The following is a 17,338-nucleotide window of genomic DNA, read 5'->3' as shown; positions in this document are numbered from 1 at the left end:
CTAACCTTGGACAGCTTTTTAATTGACACCACGTGTGGGATTCATCCTCTGTACGTTTAAACAGGCAAAAAGTTAAGATCTTTCCCTCATCGTCCCAGCTGGCTGCAGGTGCTGTAGCTGTGCACAGTCTGCAGTGTGCCGTGCACTTCTAGGTTCCAGGGTGAGGGAGTAACCACACCAAAACGCAGCACCCATTTACAGTGTTGTTGTAGCTGATCTGGCTCTTCTCCTCACTGATGTTCATGCTGTATCACATAGCAAACCACTATACAAAACTAATGTAGTTGTGTCTTCTTGAGAAATCTTAGCCTTTATTTTGTATGTCTAGAATCACACTGAGCTGCAAAGTAGTTTTTTGATACTTTCCAAAAAGAGAACTAATGACAAGACTTTACAAACAAGATTAATAACCAGACTGCTGCCATAAACATATTTAGTAACTTTAATGCTGCTTAGCATAAGTCCGTTAAACATTTTCATCCATATACTCCAGTGTAAATGTATTTTATACAATATGAAGTGTTTTAAAAGTATATGGCTCTAGGTAAAACATTCACAAAACGAGTTTTAACACAAGTAGAGGATTAGAAAAAAATAATCAGGCAGAGTATAAAATCTCTGGAAGATAAAATTTTCAGAAAAGATACACAAAACCATCCCATTGCAATAATTCAGGAGGTGGTCCCAGTAGTCAGAAGGGTGGCTGCTCACTTTCGTGTCACCAATAAAAATCTCTGTCCTGGGTCAGCAGGGACTGAAGGGCTCCACTGATGGTGGCTGGCTCTCACAGATCCTTGTTCCTGGCAAATTCGGCAAAGTGACCTTCAGAGCAGATACTTTTGTTGGCTCAAGAAGAATGAGTAGGCCCAGGAATGAGGGAAGTCCTGTCTTCCCTTACCCAACCGCCGCTGGTCTTTGTAGAATTGTAAGGTGCACTGGCAAGATGCAGTGAGCGAGTTGTTCTTGAATGACAGAGAACCTTTACGTTCCCACGTTATCAATTTGGCACTATTCACAAGAGCAAAAAAAAAATATTTACTAGCATTATAAAAAAAAAGAAGTTTTGCCATCTGCCAAAAAGGATGAGTGTTAAGGAACAGAGTGCAACACTATCGTTTCATTAACTTTGTATTTATAACATTGCATGTCATTATACAACTGGGATATTCAAAGGAGGCTCAATTAAACTTCATTCCTGCCAAAAGCAAACTCCCTCATGGGCGGACTGCTTTGCATTCCACTGCTTTCAGCAAGATGTTGCATAGGCATCTCTCCAAATAAAAACACCTTTACAACACCGCAGGTTTAAGATGTAACAAACAGCGCACTGCATGAATTGAGGTCAGACAATATTCACCATTTGGTAACATTCCATTCAGATGAAGTTGACTCACATAATTAAGTAACAAATGCAGCACTTGAAGTAACAAAACCACAGCCGTACTTCAACAAAGTTAAACAGTGCAAATATTCCTGTTAAACAAAATTATATCACCTATATACACACAACACAAATGCACTGTTTGTTTTGCAGTATAAATAGATCTGATTGAGCTAAATGCCTAAAACTAATGAACTACTGTCTGGCACTCCCAGACACTTTCCATCTAGAAAAGAACACAAGAAGCTTTAGAGGATCAGATCACCATAGCTGAATATGGTTGTAAAATAACACCAAAAGATTGCACTGCGTGGATATTTAAAATATTTCCTCTGTACAAAGTTAATAATTTATACTAAGCTGATACCGCAAAGTCAGCTTGGGCTCTGATTATGCACCGAGCAGCACACACAAGACCAGTGACTCCACCAGGAGCCTCAATGCCCACCTGTGTGGAGCGCACTGCAATGCTGCAAAGCACTGAAAGCCCAGTCCCAGGACTTAACGAGGGGGGAGCTTCTTAGCTGCCTGTGCAGGTAACATGTCTGTTAATTTCAGCTTTCTTCCTGCTCTTCTGGTTTAGCACTAAAATTCTGCTGTCTGCTCATGATATCTGTTTATCCCTGAACTCTAATATTATTCAGTGAATAATGTTTCTAATGAGGACCCAATAAAAGTAAAAACTAAAAAAGGAAGAGACAGAAACATGTCTTCTGTTAAGGAAATCCTGATTAGGGGTTATTTGCATTTCAGCAGTTGAAAACAGATTTTAAGCAAAAAAAAAAAAAAAAAAAAAAAAAAGTCTTTTTTGGAATTACATTACAGTAAAACAGACAAGTAGTAGTTAATTTGATCTGAAGTGGAGCACTCAGGCATTAAAGTCTCTTCAACCGCTATAGCTTCCATCTCCTCAACGCCATGGCTGTGCTGCAACCATAACAAACAGCTGTTGCAAAGGCAAAAATCTAGAGGAGTAGGGGGGAAAAAGAAAAAAAAAGTGAATCACACATTATATTGATCTACTTTTTTTCTATTCCAAAAGAATACACCAACACAAATGATTCAAAAGGTAGCTCCCTACCCAAAATTCTTATCGTAAAGACAGGTCTGGGATCCTCTGAAGTTTTCTCACAAACTTCTCTGTTTTAAACCCATGTAACTGTTTTTAACTTGCTAGCTGCAGAAGATCTTTTGAAATAGGATCTAAACAGAACACGTTCAGAAGTTATGGTACAAAACAATTGTGCATACTTACACCTTGCGTTTCAGTTTTGGAAGTTTGAAAACTTCAGTTTTTAGTGTTTGATTAGAAGACCTACAAGTGCATGCTTTACCAGCAAACAATTAAGGAGACAAACCTCTAAAAAGCAGAGTTCTTTACTTGCAGAAATACAGAGATTGATTCAAATCTGGCCTCCTTAACCAGATAACCAGACACTAGAAGAGATTCCTAAGAAATGCCAGGAATCTGCTGCTGCTCAAGAACTAAATTGAAGAGATAGAAACTGAAGGTCACGCCATGGCAAACTCAGTTATATAATATAAACCAGAAGAAAAAAATTAGACACTGAATTTTTGAAACATAGTTTCTTGTATTGTCCAGTGCTAATGATGGTCACTCTCCTAGAACATACAGATTCAATCACAATCACAACCTTGCTTTCCATACAAGTGTTAATCCGACACATCAAGTTTTGAATAGATGCTACATCCTAAAACTATCACTCATAAAAGGAATAGATACATTTTTAATCACAGTATACATATCTAAGAAGTAATTTTAAAAGACAAATGTCCACAAGGCTTTATCTTTTTTTTTCCCCCATTTAGATCATAGGATTGTTTTAATGAAGTGTTTGAAAAAGGTCATAATTTTTTTCTCTGTATGCCCTGACTTTCTAATTAGATAATTTTGGGAAAAACAAACAAACAAACAAACAAACATGAAGATGCTAAAGACTACAGTATCTGATTCAGCAGTTCCCAGCATCTCTTAATTAAAAATTACTGAGGTGCAAATCTCCTCCTCCCTATCTTGAGAGGGATTTGAGGGTCACGAAGAACTGAATTCTCCTTAAAAATAGTATGGAAGGGGTAAAGGGTTTCTTGGAGTATTCTACTGTCAGAAAAGATAATGAAGGTGACTGAAGAAAAATATTTTACCAAATATTAAGTAGGATCTGAACACACTCAAACAAGGACTGAAGAACTACACTGAAGTGTAGAATTTGAGATATTTAATAGAAAGTCCTCTCTCAGTTTGGACACAGCCATGAGACACCACCTCTGTCTGTGTACCATTAAATGTGTTGGAGTGTGCTAATAGCAAGAGGGTAATGGTGGGCATGTCAGTCTCCAAGTCCTGAGTGCCTCACCTCACCCCTTCAGAGCTTGGCTTGCCAAAGCAAAAGGTTTTTCCTTTATTTTCTTTCAGAGAGAATGTAAACTTCACACCTTAGGCTCATCTGTTTTTATCCTAAGATAAGCTGAAGGTGTTTACAGCATAAGATTTGTGGTTATCTAGTTCTGAAGACAACAGATACCCACAGAGCATTTTAGAAGCTTAACAAACCCATACAGTTCCCTGAGGTATGTGAGATGCTCTTGGAGGTTAAAAAAAAAAAAAAAAAAGGCTCAGTAGTTTTAGTTCAGTTCCACACACCTCCTTGCCATTCAAGAGTCCAGTCAGGGAGAAAGCTAACGCCCAGTGTATTTCCTGACTCAGCTCCACACGCCCACATCACCAGATACAGGGATTCGGTGATGATGCAATTGCAGTGATAAAAAGGAAGTCTGAGCTTAGGCTATCAATAAAAACACACTAATCCTTGTCATAGGTAACAGCATGGCCTTTGCAGCTAACTTTTATACACTTTTTTGATGTCAGGCATATCTGGAGCTGCACAAGGAGCTAGCCCAAGATTTTTCCCCATGGCATGTTCAGGACTACCTGAACAGTACCAAAAATCCCAAGCATTCACAAATTAACAGGCTGCCCAGGGAAGTGGTGGAGTCACCATCCCTGGAAGTCTTCAAAAGACGTTTAGATGTAGAGCTTAGGGAAATGGTTTAGTGGGGACTGTTAGCGTTAGGGCAGAGGTTGGACTCGATGATCTTGAGGTCTCTTCCAACCTAGAAATTCTGTGATTCTGTGATTCTGTGAAGTCTGAGCACAGGCTTGAAATTCACACCTGATGCTTTGATGAAGGCTCAGTTTTTATCTATTTCTCCTATTCCAAAAAACAGCATTGCTTTTATGATATCTCATCTAAAATTATAAGCTGGAGTGATAATAGACTTCAAATACTATTGTGAAAAGTACCCTCTGAGCAACAGCTTACTGTGATATTTTTTGCATGCCACTGTGAAAATATTTGCTGCTTTCAAAGACGATCACTTCTTCCATTTTGAGTAGTTGGCTACAAGGACTTACAACAGACTTCTGTCCCTAGATACAAATTAATGAAGTACATACCGAGGCTGCTATGCTTATGTTATATTCATGATCAGCTAGAATCTTCTCATGTGTGGTGGAGTTGAATTTGCGGGGGAAGTAATGCAGAGACGTAGTTGCTGCTTGCAGTAGAAAAGCTCCAAAATAAAAGACAAAAGTAGCCCCGTGGAAAAGAAAGTCCTGAAAAGCAAAGAACAGATTGAGTCTGTGCTACAACATGCACCTAGTTCTTGTAGTCTCAGTGTAAGTGAAAGCCAACACTGAAACCTGAAACAAGCACTGATAACAATAACTGTACGTGAGCAATGCTAAATCCATCTGAGAGCTTAAACAGTACGTGTTTTCACAACTGCTTGCAATTACAAACAACTCACTAACATAATTAGTACTAAGACAACCCTCCCTCTCCCCAACCTCCATATTCTTTCAAATGAAGAGGCACACGTGCTCAGCTTATGTACATGTGCTGACCTTTTAGATCACTTTAAAGCAATTAGAGCTTACAGAACTCTCCATTTATAAAGCTCAGATCAAAAAGAAGGGATGTTCAGGCTGACTATCACAACTGAAGCAGTACAATACAAACTTGCAGTCCCCTGAATCCCTTCTCAGCCACAACCTCAACTCCAAAAGCTCCTTTTACATTTAAATGTTGCTTCTGTACGTGTCCAGAAACATGCCAACCTTGACACAGCTGAAGTTTACTTCATGGTACAAAGTCCAAGTACTGAGGCACCTCCTCAACTCTCTCTGTTTTGGCTCTACACAGAATAAAGTAATGTGGAGGTACTTTGTGATCCTGCTGAATAAAATGCCTGGCACTTAACAAGAGCTAGGATTTGCTTTATATATGTGTCTCTCATGCTCTTCTCTAGGCAATTCGCTGCTCTGTAGTGAATGCTAGCTAAGCACAAGGTTCAGACATCTAACATTTCTGGATTCTATTACTGGTGTACACAAAAAAGCAGCTTTGGTGCCTAAATCTTTCTGTGGCTTGTGCCTCTGAGTGTTCCATGCGGCAAGACGCAAGACATGTTCCAGTACAGTTTGAAGACATCTAACGCATATTTCCAGCACCTCCCTCTGGTGTTGAGTCTGCAAAGCATACATGTGCACCACACTCAGTTCCTGAGTCCATAAACCACGTGCAGCGTGTGCGTACACATGCAGGCCTGCACCATTTTGTATATTATACACAAGCATGGGTATGCTTTTTGATGAAAACCATGATACATGGTCTATCTCGAGCACAAATTCATTGTGGACCTGTCATTGGTGTGAGTGCAACGGACTACCAGTATGCTAAGAGCGAGCACCCAGGAAGAAGCATCCCGATCTCATCACAACAGCAGAGAGTATTCATACACACCAGAACTTACTGTGCATTACCCTTACCTCGTGGCTATCTGATAGCAAGGCAGGAATGCGCCGAGTTTCCCTGATTAGAGAAATGTTTCTTCAAAGGTGTTAGATTTTATTTTATTGTTATCATTAAAAGAATTCCTTTCCAAATTCATCGGTTGTTTCATATTTGATAGCAGATAGAGCTACTCTAGTACTCACACTCCAGTTAGTTTCGGCAAGTTATGATCTAAGAGGCCACTTACAGTTTCCAATTCCACTTTGACCAGGAAATAATTTTCTCTTAATTAACAATCATTTGAGGCTAGGTCATAGACAATACTACTTTCTTAATGACTGCTTATTTCTAAGAATATAAGTTTTGGCAAAAACAGCTGCAGTAATTCCCAACTTCTGGTCTTCTATCCTGTCTGCTTTACTTTTTTTTTTCCCCCTCCCCTAAGCTTTTACTTCTTTAGGAGCATCACCAGGAAATGCCACTGACATCCACGGAACTAAGAGAAGAAAAGAGTGCTGAGATTGGCTTTACAACCTAGATGGATGGCTGTCATGTCCTAGGCTTGCCAGAACTCAAGCTTTGGACACAAGACTCATTCCCTCAGTCTGCTGCTCTCCTGTAACATCCGTACCTCATACAAAAAATTGTAGAGACCAGCAACCGCTTGTACATGAGAGCAATGGAGCACTGGAGAACCTATGGTGCTGTGCTGCAATTGGGGAGGCACTTCTCTCCACCAGAAGCTTACTGGTTTGGTTTCCCCTGCTCAACTGAGCTGGCAGACAGACCTGTATCTTCTACGTGACCAGCTGTGTGCACCGTGACACACTGCATGCAGCTGTGTGCTCCCTCCGTGACAAACCCCAAACCCCAACATGACCTGACATACAAATTTCATAGCGCTGAAGTTCAGCAACTCAATTGGTGTGCATAAATCCATAGATAATCAAGGACATCCAGTTTTTTGGGGCTACTAAATACTGGAGGGAACACAAATAGCTCCATGAGGAAGATGGTGCTGAATGCATGCAGGAGAGGTGTTTTCAGAAGACAAACTCTTTCATTTCCTCCATCCTCCTGCTGAAGCCTCTAATTTCCTTCTCCTGGCAGCAATTACAGTGAAGCCATGTAGCAGCAGAAAGGTTTCACATTCATATGGTTAGGGTTTCTATGACCGAAAAAGCCGAGATGTTATTAGGGAAGGTGGTCAGTTTTGTTTTTAATAATTGTTAGCACAGTGCCTAACTTTCCATTGTCTTAACCCTTGTATAATCATGGAAGCCTCACACAAGGGATATGTAAAACAGCACCAGATCTGCGTGATATGCTACTTCACATCTAATTTTGTAAACAAGTGTGTTGTGAGTCAGGCCATAAAGAAATATATTTGTCATACCATCTGGTTTAATACAGTGATGTATTAAGGTCCATATTTTCCCCCAACTTTTCACCGTGTAGCATCTTATTTTTTAAATATCTGTATGAGCTCAGTGGAGCTACTTATGTCATACGGTATTAACAAACACAGGTCTGTCAGAATCCCAAGCTATTTTTCAAATTTACACTTCGCCTTCCAGAGCCTGAAACCACCTTTGCTCATGAATCTATAAAAGAATGCATTTGTACTCTCCCATAAACAAGCTACGACTCTTCCTATTTTTCCTAATTTTATAACCTGTAATATCTGAGTTTATTATAAATTTAATTTCTGAAGTACCAAAAACATGTATTTATATAAATATGTGGCAACCTAAAATGAACATGTACACCTCTGTATTGTGTAACAATAAAAAGTTTTTAGTATTTCTAGTAATTATTTATTTGAAACAGCAGGTAAAAATCCTTGTGAAGTGCTACTAAAGAGTTTAGTGCCAACAAGTTACAGAACTTTTGTGTACCTAACAATAGTGGTCAAATGATACATCTACTGTTATTTCTGTTGAAGACTGGAAGAGGCTGGATTTCAGCCACCATGCTAGAGATAAAAGGATCCACACTGCATTTATTTAAGAAACCGCCTTAGTTACGATACCTTTTTGGAGTAAGTTAGAGTCCCACAGGCATGGCTTTTATACAGCTCATCTAGCAATTTCCTGACACGGAAAGTTTCTCACTGATTTATCAAATACAAGGGGAGAAAATTAATAGCACAATCAAGCACTACCAACACCAGGCAGCCAACGTGCAAGATAAATGCCCATCTTAAAACAATCTTTTTCAATTTATAAAAGACTCTGCCCTTACCCAGCAACCCTGAAATAGATTAATGATTGTAAATTGGCAAATAGTTTCAATGAAACCCAGGACACTATTAATTTACTTAAGTTATGTACATGCTCAAGGGCTTCGTTGCGTCATAACTTGTGAGGATGTCACAGCGTAAATTCCTGTAACACTCTCTAATTGTAACTCATTATGAGTTTAATTACTGCCTGTATTGTGCTGGAAAGCTAAGACCCTACGTATGTGTATTTGCTTTTATAGAATCCAGTCTGTTTTAATAGAAGTGTTTGTTTTAGTAGAATCCAGTTTGTTACCATTGATGGACTTTGATGCTGTTAGAGCCTCAAACTTATAAAGCTCTATGATCTTGCTTTAAAGAGCATTTGTTTCAAAGGACTGTCAATAACTTGAACAGATACATAAATATATTGATACTGAAAAAAACAAATCCAGTTATCATCAAAAAAGTGTCAGTAAGAAAACGAAGGCATGTGAGAGAATCTGCTGATCACCTTCACCTTTAAAACATGTCTGTTTTTATATTTCAGGAGTTTTGATGCTTTCAGAAGATTTTTTTTTTTGATAATTCCCACTCTGATGACAGTTTTGCCACCTGTTATTATTCACTCCCAGAATTATTAGAGAGAGCAATACCACCTTGTGCTCAACTACTTGAGCACTAAAAACCTCAAAGTAAAAACCAGTTTATGACAACAAAGGAGTACATAAATTAACGGTCAATAACCTCATATATCCATGTTGCTGGTAAAAACCAGAACCAACAGCTTCCCTTTTTTAATAGGAAGGTACAGCCTGTGAGAACTATTGGCACAAGCCATAATGCTCCATTACAGCATGAATTAAGTCTTTTCTTCACACTGGACAAAAGCTGAAGAGAACATAATGAGATCTGTAGTTTCCCCAGATTTCCCATAAGGAAGATAAATTTATAAAGATAAATTTAAAAAAAAGGTAAGCTACTAAGGCTTATTCCGACTTTGACTACCTAAGATCTAACAGCCAGTTGTCAATGCTGTTCTGGAACTGACCCCAAGTCAGCTGAAGACTTTCTTAGGAAGCGAAGGAGACTTCTTGGGTGCTTTAGTCTGGTGCTATTTCAGACAACCACATCACACAATGTGTTCAAAATATGTATTGTTTCCTTTACAACATTACATACATCTTTATACCCCCAGTTACTCACTTCTCTAGTAGTCCAAAAATATTTTCTATTTTCTAGTCTATAATTATTTCTGACCATCTAAACCAATTGGTTGTCGTGATTTATTAAACTAGCTCTTTTCCTGCTGCTCATGCCTTTTATGTGCTTATAGAGGACAAGTACACTGCTTCAGTCTGTTTCAAAAGGTAGGTTCTTTCAGCTTTCATCATAAATGAGGTCTCGTATTTCCCCTCGTATGTCACCCTTGTGGCCCTACTCTGTCCTCTTCCAGTTCTGAGTTCCTTTTCTGAGAAACTTCCTGTTAAATGTAAGCCTAGGCATTAAGACTTAGGATAACTACTTCTCATAAAATCATTTTCAATTTATAAAATAAACATAATCCTTTAAAAAATACATGTATACGTAAATAAAAAAAATATCTTACTGTCTGGTTCCAGTTGACGGCAATTCTATTTGCATAACCGAAGAGGAACACGCACAGGAACACGATGGAGAGGAACCACGCAGTCACTGCTACGAACATTACCCATCCCTGCAGCAGTGGCAGTGGAACTTTTGTAGATGCTACCAAAATCCAGACTATTGTTCCAAACAGCTGCAAGGAAAGGAATGCAGACGATGAACTGACAGAGAATTTTCATTCAGTCCCTTCTAACTCAGAATTAGCACTTCATATCACACATCAACAAGCCCTCTGACTACTTTCAGGAAAACAGAGGAAACACTTCAAAAGTTCTCTAAGAGTATAAGTGTTGTTCTGAGAAATGATAGGCACTAAGTGGAGGTTAAACGAAGCCCCTCTTAAAACAGTCTCGACAATGGGATTTACATACTCAGGTGACTTGTGTGCTGCTGCTGAAAATGTTGCCCTTACTGTCATTTAAAGGCAAATATAAGAAGTGTGAAAATATTACTCACACACATAAATATACAACTATATATATAAATATACACATATATATACACACACTCATACACTGGAGTTAACTTGATGATGATACACATCAAATTTGGATTCAATCTCATACTGTTTAGCTTGGTAGTCCTAATCAGATGAGATACATAAAGAAGATGAAACTACATCTTTTTTAAATGTATTTGTAATAAAATGCTGATAAAGTACACAATAAGTAATAAAGTGAAAGAGAAAACTAGATTCTAGAATAAGGTGAGTTATAAACTATGTTGCAATGGCTAGAGAAATGTACATTTTCCAGAAGTTATTGTAACCAGAGAAAAAACACAGCATTACCAATTTTTTTCAGTATACAGATCTGAGCGAATGAGTAGTGGGGGTACTGTGCCATAATGGACTGATGGAGCATTTACTTCCCCTGTCAGATAGCTACAATTAACTTCAAAGCAAGCTACTACTTCCTTATTTAAATCCTACAGATTTAAAACTACAAAGTCAGAGGCTACATTTTCAGATTCAGATAACTTCCTTGAGAATCAAGGTTGGAAGAGCGATACCTTTCAAAAGCTGCCTGCTATAAAATTAGCTATAATTGGATAGAAAATTAGTTGGGTCCTCTTTGGTGTTACATTGCAGCAGCATGCACGTAAAGACACACCAGCAGTCTCAGCTCAAAACTCCCAAGGGTTTTGGTATTAGCCTTCAAGTTGTTCTTTAGGGTTCCTTTTTTTTTTTTTTTTTTTTTTTTTTGCTGTGTGACAAACCGCTTTCTCTAGTTTCACAAGGCTGCAGGTGCAAGTCTGTTACTTATTGACCAGACTGCGATGGGCAGTTGGGAAGCAGAAGGGATAGCAGAAAGCATCTACTAAATAAAAAGTGGATACACACGAAATGTTTTCAGTATTTTGAACATGGAACCTTGCAGGATTCTTTTTAAAAAAAGGAAACAAAAACCAGGAAAAGAGAAAAAGAAAAATAGAAAACTACTGCAGAGATTGCTAATCTCAGCACGCAGGGCTGTGCAATTTCCCCAATACTACAGCTGTCCCCTTCAGCTCGCAGGGCAAATGCCTGCCAGGTTAGCCAACCTAATTAACCTTTTGTGCCAACTGACTCAGGCCCTGATTCAGCGCCAGGACTTGGTGTTCAACTCCTTCCTCAGGTGCCGTTGTACAGCTTGCAGGGTGGCACCTAGCTCACAGACACACGGGGCGGGACGCCAAGAAAAAAAAAAATCTTAATAAAATCGCTTCTGCCAGATTTCTTTCCACCACACACACTAATTAGTGCCACAGTTGCACAGAGACTGAGCTCGAAGGACCCCAGTCCCACATAAATCAGCACGGCCTTCCGCACACACAGATTAAGCACACTTGCAGGAGTTTGCACAGGACCTGTAGCACAACCACTGTAACTTTTCAGAGAGATTTTTGGGTTCTCAGCAGCTTGAGCTCCCCCTGCCACCCATCAGGACGGGGCTGGGGGAGCAGCTCCCCACACAGGGCCGGGCCAGGGGTGCCCAAGGGGAGGCGGGGATGACCGGGGAGGGAGATCCCGGCTCCTGCTGCCCTTCCCCGGGGCACAGAGCCGTTTTCTCCCCTTTTTGGGCTGGGGTAGGAGCGACGGTGCCTCCCCTTCCCTCCTTCCCTCCCTCCTTCCCGGCGGCTGCCACAGCCCGCTCACAAAATGGCAGGTGAGGAGCGACGGTGGGGGAGGGAAGAAGAGTACGGTGTTCCCCCCTCCAAAAAAAAAAACAAACACAACTCACGATCTCCAGGAAGATGAAGGCTCCCGAGTAGGTGCGCAGGATCTCCAGCCCCGAGGGCAGAGTGACCCGGGGGGGCGGGAAGTAGGCGGCGGGGTTGGGAGGAGGCGGCATGGACGAGGCTCCCCTGGGCAGCATGGTGCCGGTGCCGCCGAGCGGGGACGGCTGAGCCGCGGCCAGGTGGGCGAGGAGGAGGAGGAGGAGGAAGGAGAGGAGGAGGAAGAGGAGGAGGGAACAGGTGCGGGCGAGCCCGTACGCACCGCCCCGGCCGCCTCCCTCCTTCCCCACCCCGCCCCGGGGCCGGAGGAGCTGCCCCGGTGTCACCACCCGGGACTCTTCTCCCGGCCAAAACCCCGCACCAGCAGCCGTGAAAAGCAGGAGCAGGTTCCTCAGGAGCCTCTCCGGCCGGGCTGGGGGCCTCCTGCTTGCTGGGTGTTTGCTCCGGATTGCAAAACCGCCCGTTCAGGAGTCCTGAGTCAGTTCCAGCCGCGTTTACGTGGTTGTTTCCTCATGCCAGTCTGCAGAAGGTGGTTATTTACCTTCTGGTTTAGATATTTGAGGCTTTGAAATTAGGAGGATGCATTTTTTTTTTTTTTTTCCCTAAGGAGTCTATTTGGTTTACCTGTTCAAATACTGAACACAATCACGTGCATCTGCTTTTCGTTCAACCATGCACAATTACTAAAATCCAATAGTATTATAAAGTGTTTTTCTGCTGTAAAAGTTTGGGGTAGATATGGGTCTGGAAAGGTACATGGTCGTCAGACCACATATAATGTATTTTCTCATCCTTCTTAGTATGAATACCTTTACAAGATCTTTCCTAGATGAAGGATGTAGCATTGACCAGCATTTTTGTTGGTTTTCCCTTCGTGGCTGAGGACAGAATCACAGCACAGCTCAGGTTGGAAGGGACTTCAAAAGATCATCAGGTCCAACCTTCAAAGGAAAAGAGAGCCTTCACCCTTTGCACCCTGTCCAGCTGCATCCTCAAAACCTCCACTGATGGGGGTTCTGCCTCTGGGGTTGTTCTGGTGATTGATTATTCTCACTGTAAAAAATATCTTTCCTTTGTCAAGATAGAATTTGTCATGGTGCAGATTGTACCTGTTGCCCCTTCTCTGTGTGGTTTCTTGTGAAGAGAGAGCCTCCATCCTCTCTGTAGACATCCTTTAAGTGCTGGGATACTGCGATGAGATCACCCCAAGTCTTCTCCAGGGTGAAAAGATATGATTCTTTCAATCTTTCCTCATAGGGCAGGTTCTCCACCCCTTCAGTCATCTTCCTGGCTTCCTTTGGACCCTCTCCTTGTCTTTTTTAAATTGCAGAACCAGAACTGTACCATGTGCAGACTGCCAGGCGCTGAGCAAAGTGGGGTGATCACATCTCTATTTCTGCTAGTAATGACCCTGCAGAAACAGCTCAGAATCTGATTTGTCTTTGTTGCTGCAGTGACATCTCACATTCAGCTTGTTGTCCACCAGCACCTTTCACCAAGGTCCCTTTCACCAAGGCTGCTCCTCAGCCACACAGATCCAAGCCTGTACTGGTCCCGGGTCCAGGACCTTGCACTTTGTTAAGCTTCATACAGTTCTTGCTTCTCCCAGCCTGCCCAGGTCTCCCTGTAAGATGGCACCCCTTCTGATGTGTCCACCTCACCACAGTTTAGTGTCATCAGCAAACCCGGGGAGGGTGCTATCAAGGCCACCATCCAGATCACTTACGAAGATGTTGACCAGTATTGATCCCTGGGGCATCCCACTTGTGCCTGGCTGCCAGCCTGAGCAAAAACCATTCACTCCACCCTTCGAGTGCAGCCTATTAGACAAATTCCTACCCATCTCACAGAGCACCCATCCAATCTTGTCAGTTTGTCTAGAAGAATGTCAGAAAAAGTGCTGAGTGCTTTGGTGAAATCCGGGTTAAAAATACCTACTGCTCTCCCCATGTCAACAAGCAGATATTATTTTGCTCTAGAAGATGACGAGGTTAGTCAGGTATGATTTGCCTTTGGTAAATCCATATTGGCTTTTCACAACCACCTGCTTCATTTGGTTTGTAGATGTTTCTAGGACTTGTTCTATTACTTTCTCAGAGGCTGAAATAAGACTTAAGGTGTCCATTTGAATGAGTAAGTACTGTTTCATCCAGTGTTTCTGGGTGTTAATCCTCAACATATTCAGCTGAGATTTTAAAGCTAATGTTTTAAGAAGGTTTCATGCAAGTGTAGCTGCTCTGAAGGTTGAACCCACAAGGGCATTAACATTGTATTCCTTTGTTTTTAGATGCGCGGTGTCTTTCAGAGGTTTGTTTTTTGTGATGACAAGAAATATTTTAGCTTGAGATGCCTGTCCTCCCCACCCCAATCTAAAATCTAGGTGGGGAAGCAGTCAGCTCCTCTAAACACATCTCATATGTCCTTAGAGCATACCTAGTATATAAGTAGGATGGGGATACTTCTGAAATGCAGTAAAAGCAGCTCAGTTTTTAAATCATGGCTAATAGGGAAGGAAGAAGCAACAATTTGTATTTTCTTGTGCTCTCTCCTCATTGCCACACCCCTTGTGGCTGCGTGCCTCTTCCACTCTTAAGACGTGGGAGATGTAGGGTTGAATTGTCTGTTTGGGTAAGGGAGGCACTGAGCCTGGCCTCCTCTCTTTTCTGAGTGCTTTAACCTGTCAGTTATCAGATGAGAAGGATACCTCTTATTCCTCCTCTGGACATATTTTAGAAGTGAACATGATGTCCCATTCATTTATCTTCAGGGAAGAATTCCAGGCTCTGGAGGCACATGCCTACAGGTCCTGACTTGGGTGTGTTTTGGAAGGGAATAGGATCCAGACTTGTGCCTAACTGATGAGGTGTAGGTGGTTCTTTCTTGGGGCTGCGTTCTGGAGACCATATGTCCAATTAACTTAACAGTCTGGTCCTAAATCTGTTGAGATTGCCCTGCACAGGGAGAGATCTGAGTGGGTAGAAAACTGTGTTGAGCAGTTTATGATTTGGAAGAAGAAATGTGATTATTTTTCTCTTATTCAGAGGAAGTACAAATAACACTTGGTCATAAACATTTCCATCTTTATTATCCTGCTACACAATTAATCTGTGTGGGCTCCAGCAGCAATAGATTTTTTTTTCTTGTAAGGACCATTCATTTTAACCTGCACTTGCCTTTTAACACTGATATTCTTGACTTTTACAAGGTTGTCACAGTAAAGTCTAAATATCACTGTTAGGTATATGTATACACAAATAGTCCTAAAGCAGATTTATAGAAATCCTTTTTTTTTTTTTTTTTTTTTTTTTTTTTTTTTTTTTTAATAAATCCTAATAATTTAAATGAAAGTAGCTGTTTAAATGATTATTACTATGTTTGGGCAGTATACATGACAATGCCGTATCTGTATCCTTATATACTGATTCGGATACTGTTTGAATCTTTTAAAAATCTGAAGTCTATAAGGGATCAGTATCAGGACTGCATTTTTAAGTTTCCATGGCAAAAGCATGTTTGTGCTGGAGAGCTGTCTTAATAGCATTTTTATGTAAATAATTGCATTGAGGCATGCTACAAGGCAAACTAATGATGCAGCTTCAAGTCCACCAGAGTTGATAAGTAGACAGATGTATATTGACTCACTCTACCTAGGAAGGTCTGTTTATACAACCAAAGGGACTAAAAACTTCTCTTAATTAAAGTATTAAATAAAGTCCAAACTTCCCCTGGTGTTCTTGAAGTGCTTATTGCAGCCTAATGTAAAGTTGGGATTGTCAAAGAACTGCAAGATCACTTACTGTCATTTTTAGATGATAAGAAATATCTGCAAGGGGAATCGCAGAATCATCTAGGTTGGAAGAGACCTCCAAGATCACCTGGTCCAACCTCTGATCTCCACTAAACCATATCACTAAGCTCTAAATCTAAATATCTTTTAAAAGACCTTCAGGGATGGTGACTCCACCACTTCCCTGGGCAGCCCATTCCAATGCCTCACAACCCTCTCAGTAAAGAAGTTCTTCCTAATATCCAACCTAAACCACCCCTGGTGCAACTTTAGCCCATTCCCCCTTGTCCTGTCACCAGGCACACGGAAGAATAGACCAACCCCCACATCACTACAGCCTCCTTTAATGTACCTATAAAGAGTGATAAGATCATTCCTGAGCCTTCTCTTTTCCAGGCTCAACAATCCCAGCTCCCTGAGCCGCTCCTTGTAAGGCTTGTTCTCCAGACCCCTCACCAGCTTCGTTGCCCTTCTCTGGACTCACTTGAGCACCTCGATGTCCTTCTTGTAGCAAGGGGCCCAAAACTGAACACAGTAGTCAAGGTGTGGGGGGAGATAAAAGTGAAATAAATTAAAATTCCAGCATTTGAAAAGCCCAAGTAAGTCAGTACACATGGCAATTCAGTAGTCAGTGCAGGGAAAACACCAGTAGAATGAAACTTGTTTACAGGCCTGTAGGTTGTTGATAGTTAGTGAGTCATTTTTCAAAACTAAGAGAGAATCTTACATTTATATAACTAGACTTGCTGCAGAGTATATGGCTGAGGCAGTTAAATAATCTCCAAGATGCAACAAATGTCATAGGGTAAATTAATCGATGACTTAAATTCCAAGTATAGTGATGTAACGTGTGTATCTTTAATATGTATTGAAATAAAAATATCTTTTTCTGAAGAGAGAAATTAATATTTTGAAAAATACATTGAAAATTACTCATATGGATATGAAAATTACTTATATAGCAGCCCTATGTAGCCAGATTCAGACTACCTTTTGTGTTGTTCAGCATTACACTTCTGGAAGAGCTGAACATTTTAAAGGATACTAGGTTAGTAAGTGGAAGTAATGTGAATGTAAGAATTTATGGTCTTCATCTTATCTCTGTGTGTTTCCACAAGCACCTCTGGAAGCAGATGTAACTTCCACAAAGATGATCAAGGGATTGGAGCACCTCTCCTATGAAGACAGGCTGAGGGAGTTGGGGTTGTTCAGCCTGGAGAAGGCTCTGGATAGACCTTACAGCAGCCTGCCAGTGCCTAAAGGGGGCTACT

The 17,338-nt window shown here is 41.0% G+C and overlaps 1 protein-coding gene across 1 annotated transcript; it reads right to left on the bottom strand.

Moving 5' to 3' along the window:
* Nucleotides 1-2,274: 2,274 nt before the first annotated feature.
* On the bottom strand, nucleotides 2,275-12,420 carry MAL2 (mal, T cell differentiation protein 2; the record flags this gene model as incomplete). The annotated part of the gene is made up of 4 exons (XM_084282354.1): nucleotides 2,275-2,346; nucleotides 4,857-5,015; nucleotides 10,026-10,196; nucleotides 12,286-12,420. The coding sequence occupies 4 exons, from the start codon at nucleotides 12,418-12,420 to the stop codon at nucleotides 2,275-2,277; spliced, it is 537 nt and encodes a 178-aa protein (XP_084138480.1).
* Between the last annotated feature and the right edge of the window lie 4,918 nt (nucleotides 12,421-17,338).

The sequence above is a fragment of the Netta rufina genome (genome assembly GCF_964035555.1).
Source record: "Netta rufina genome assembly, chromosome: 2".
Taxonomy (NCBI): Eukaryota; Metazoa; Chordata; class Aves; order Anseriformes; family Anatidae; genus Netta; species Netta rufina.
This window is presented reverse-complemented; position numbering and strand designations above follow the sequence as displayed.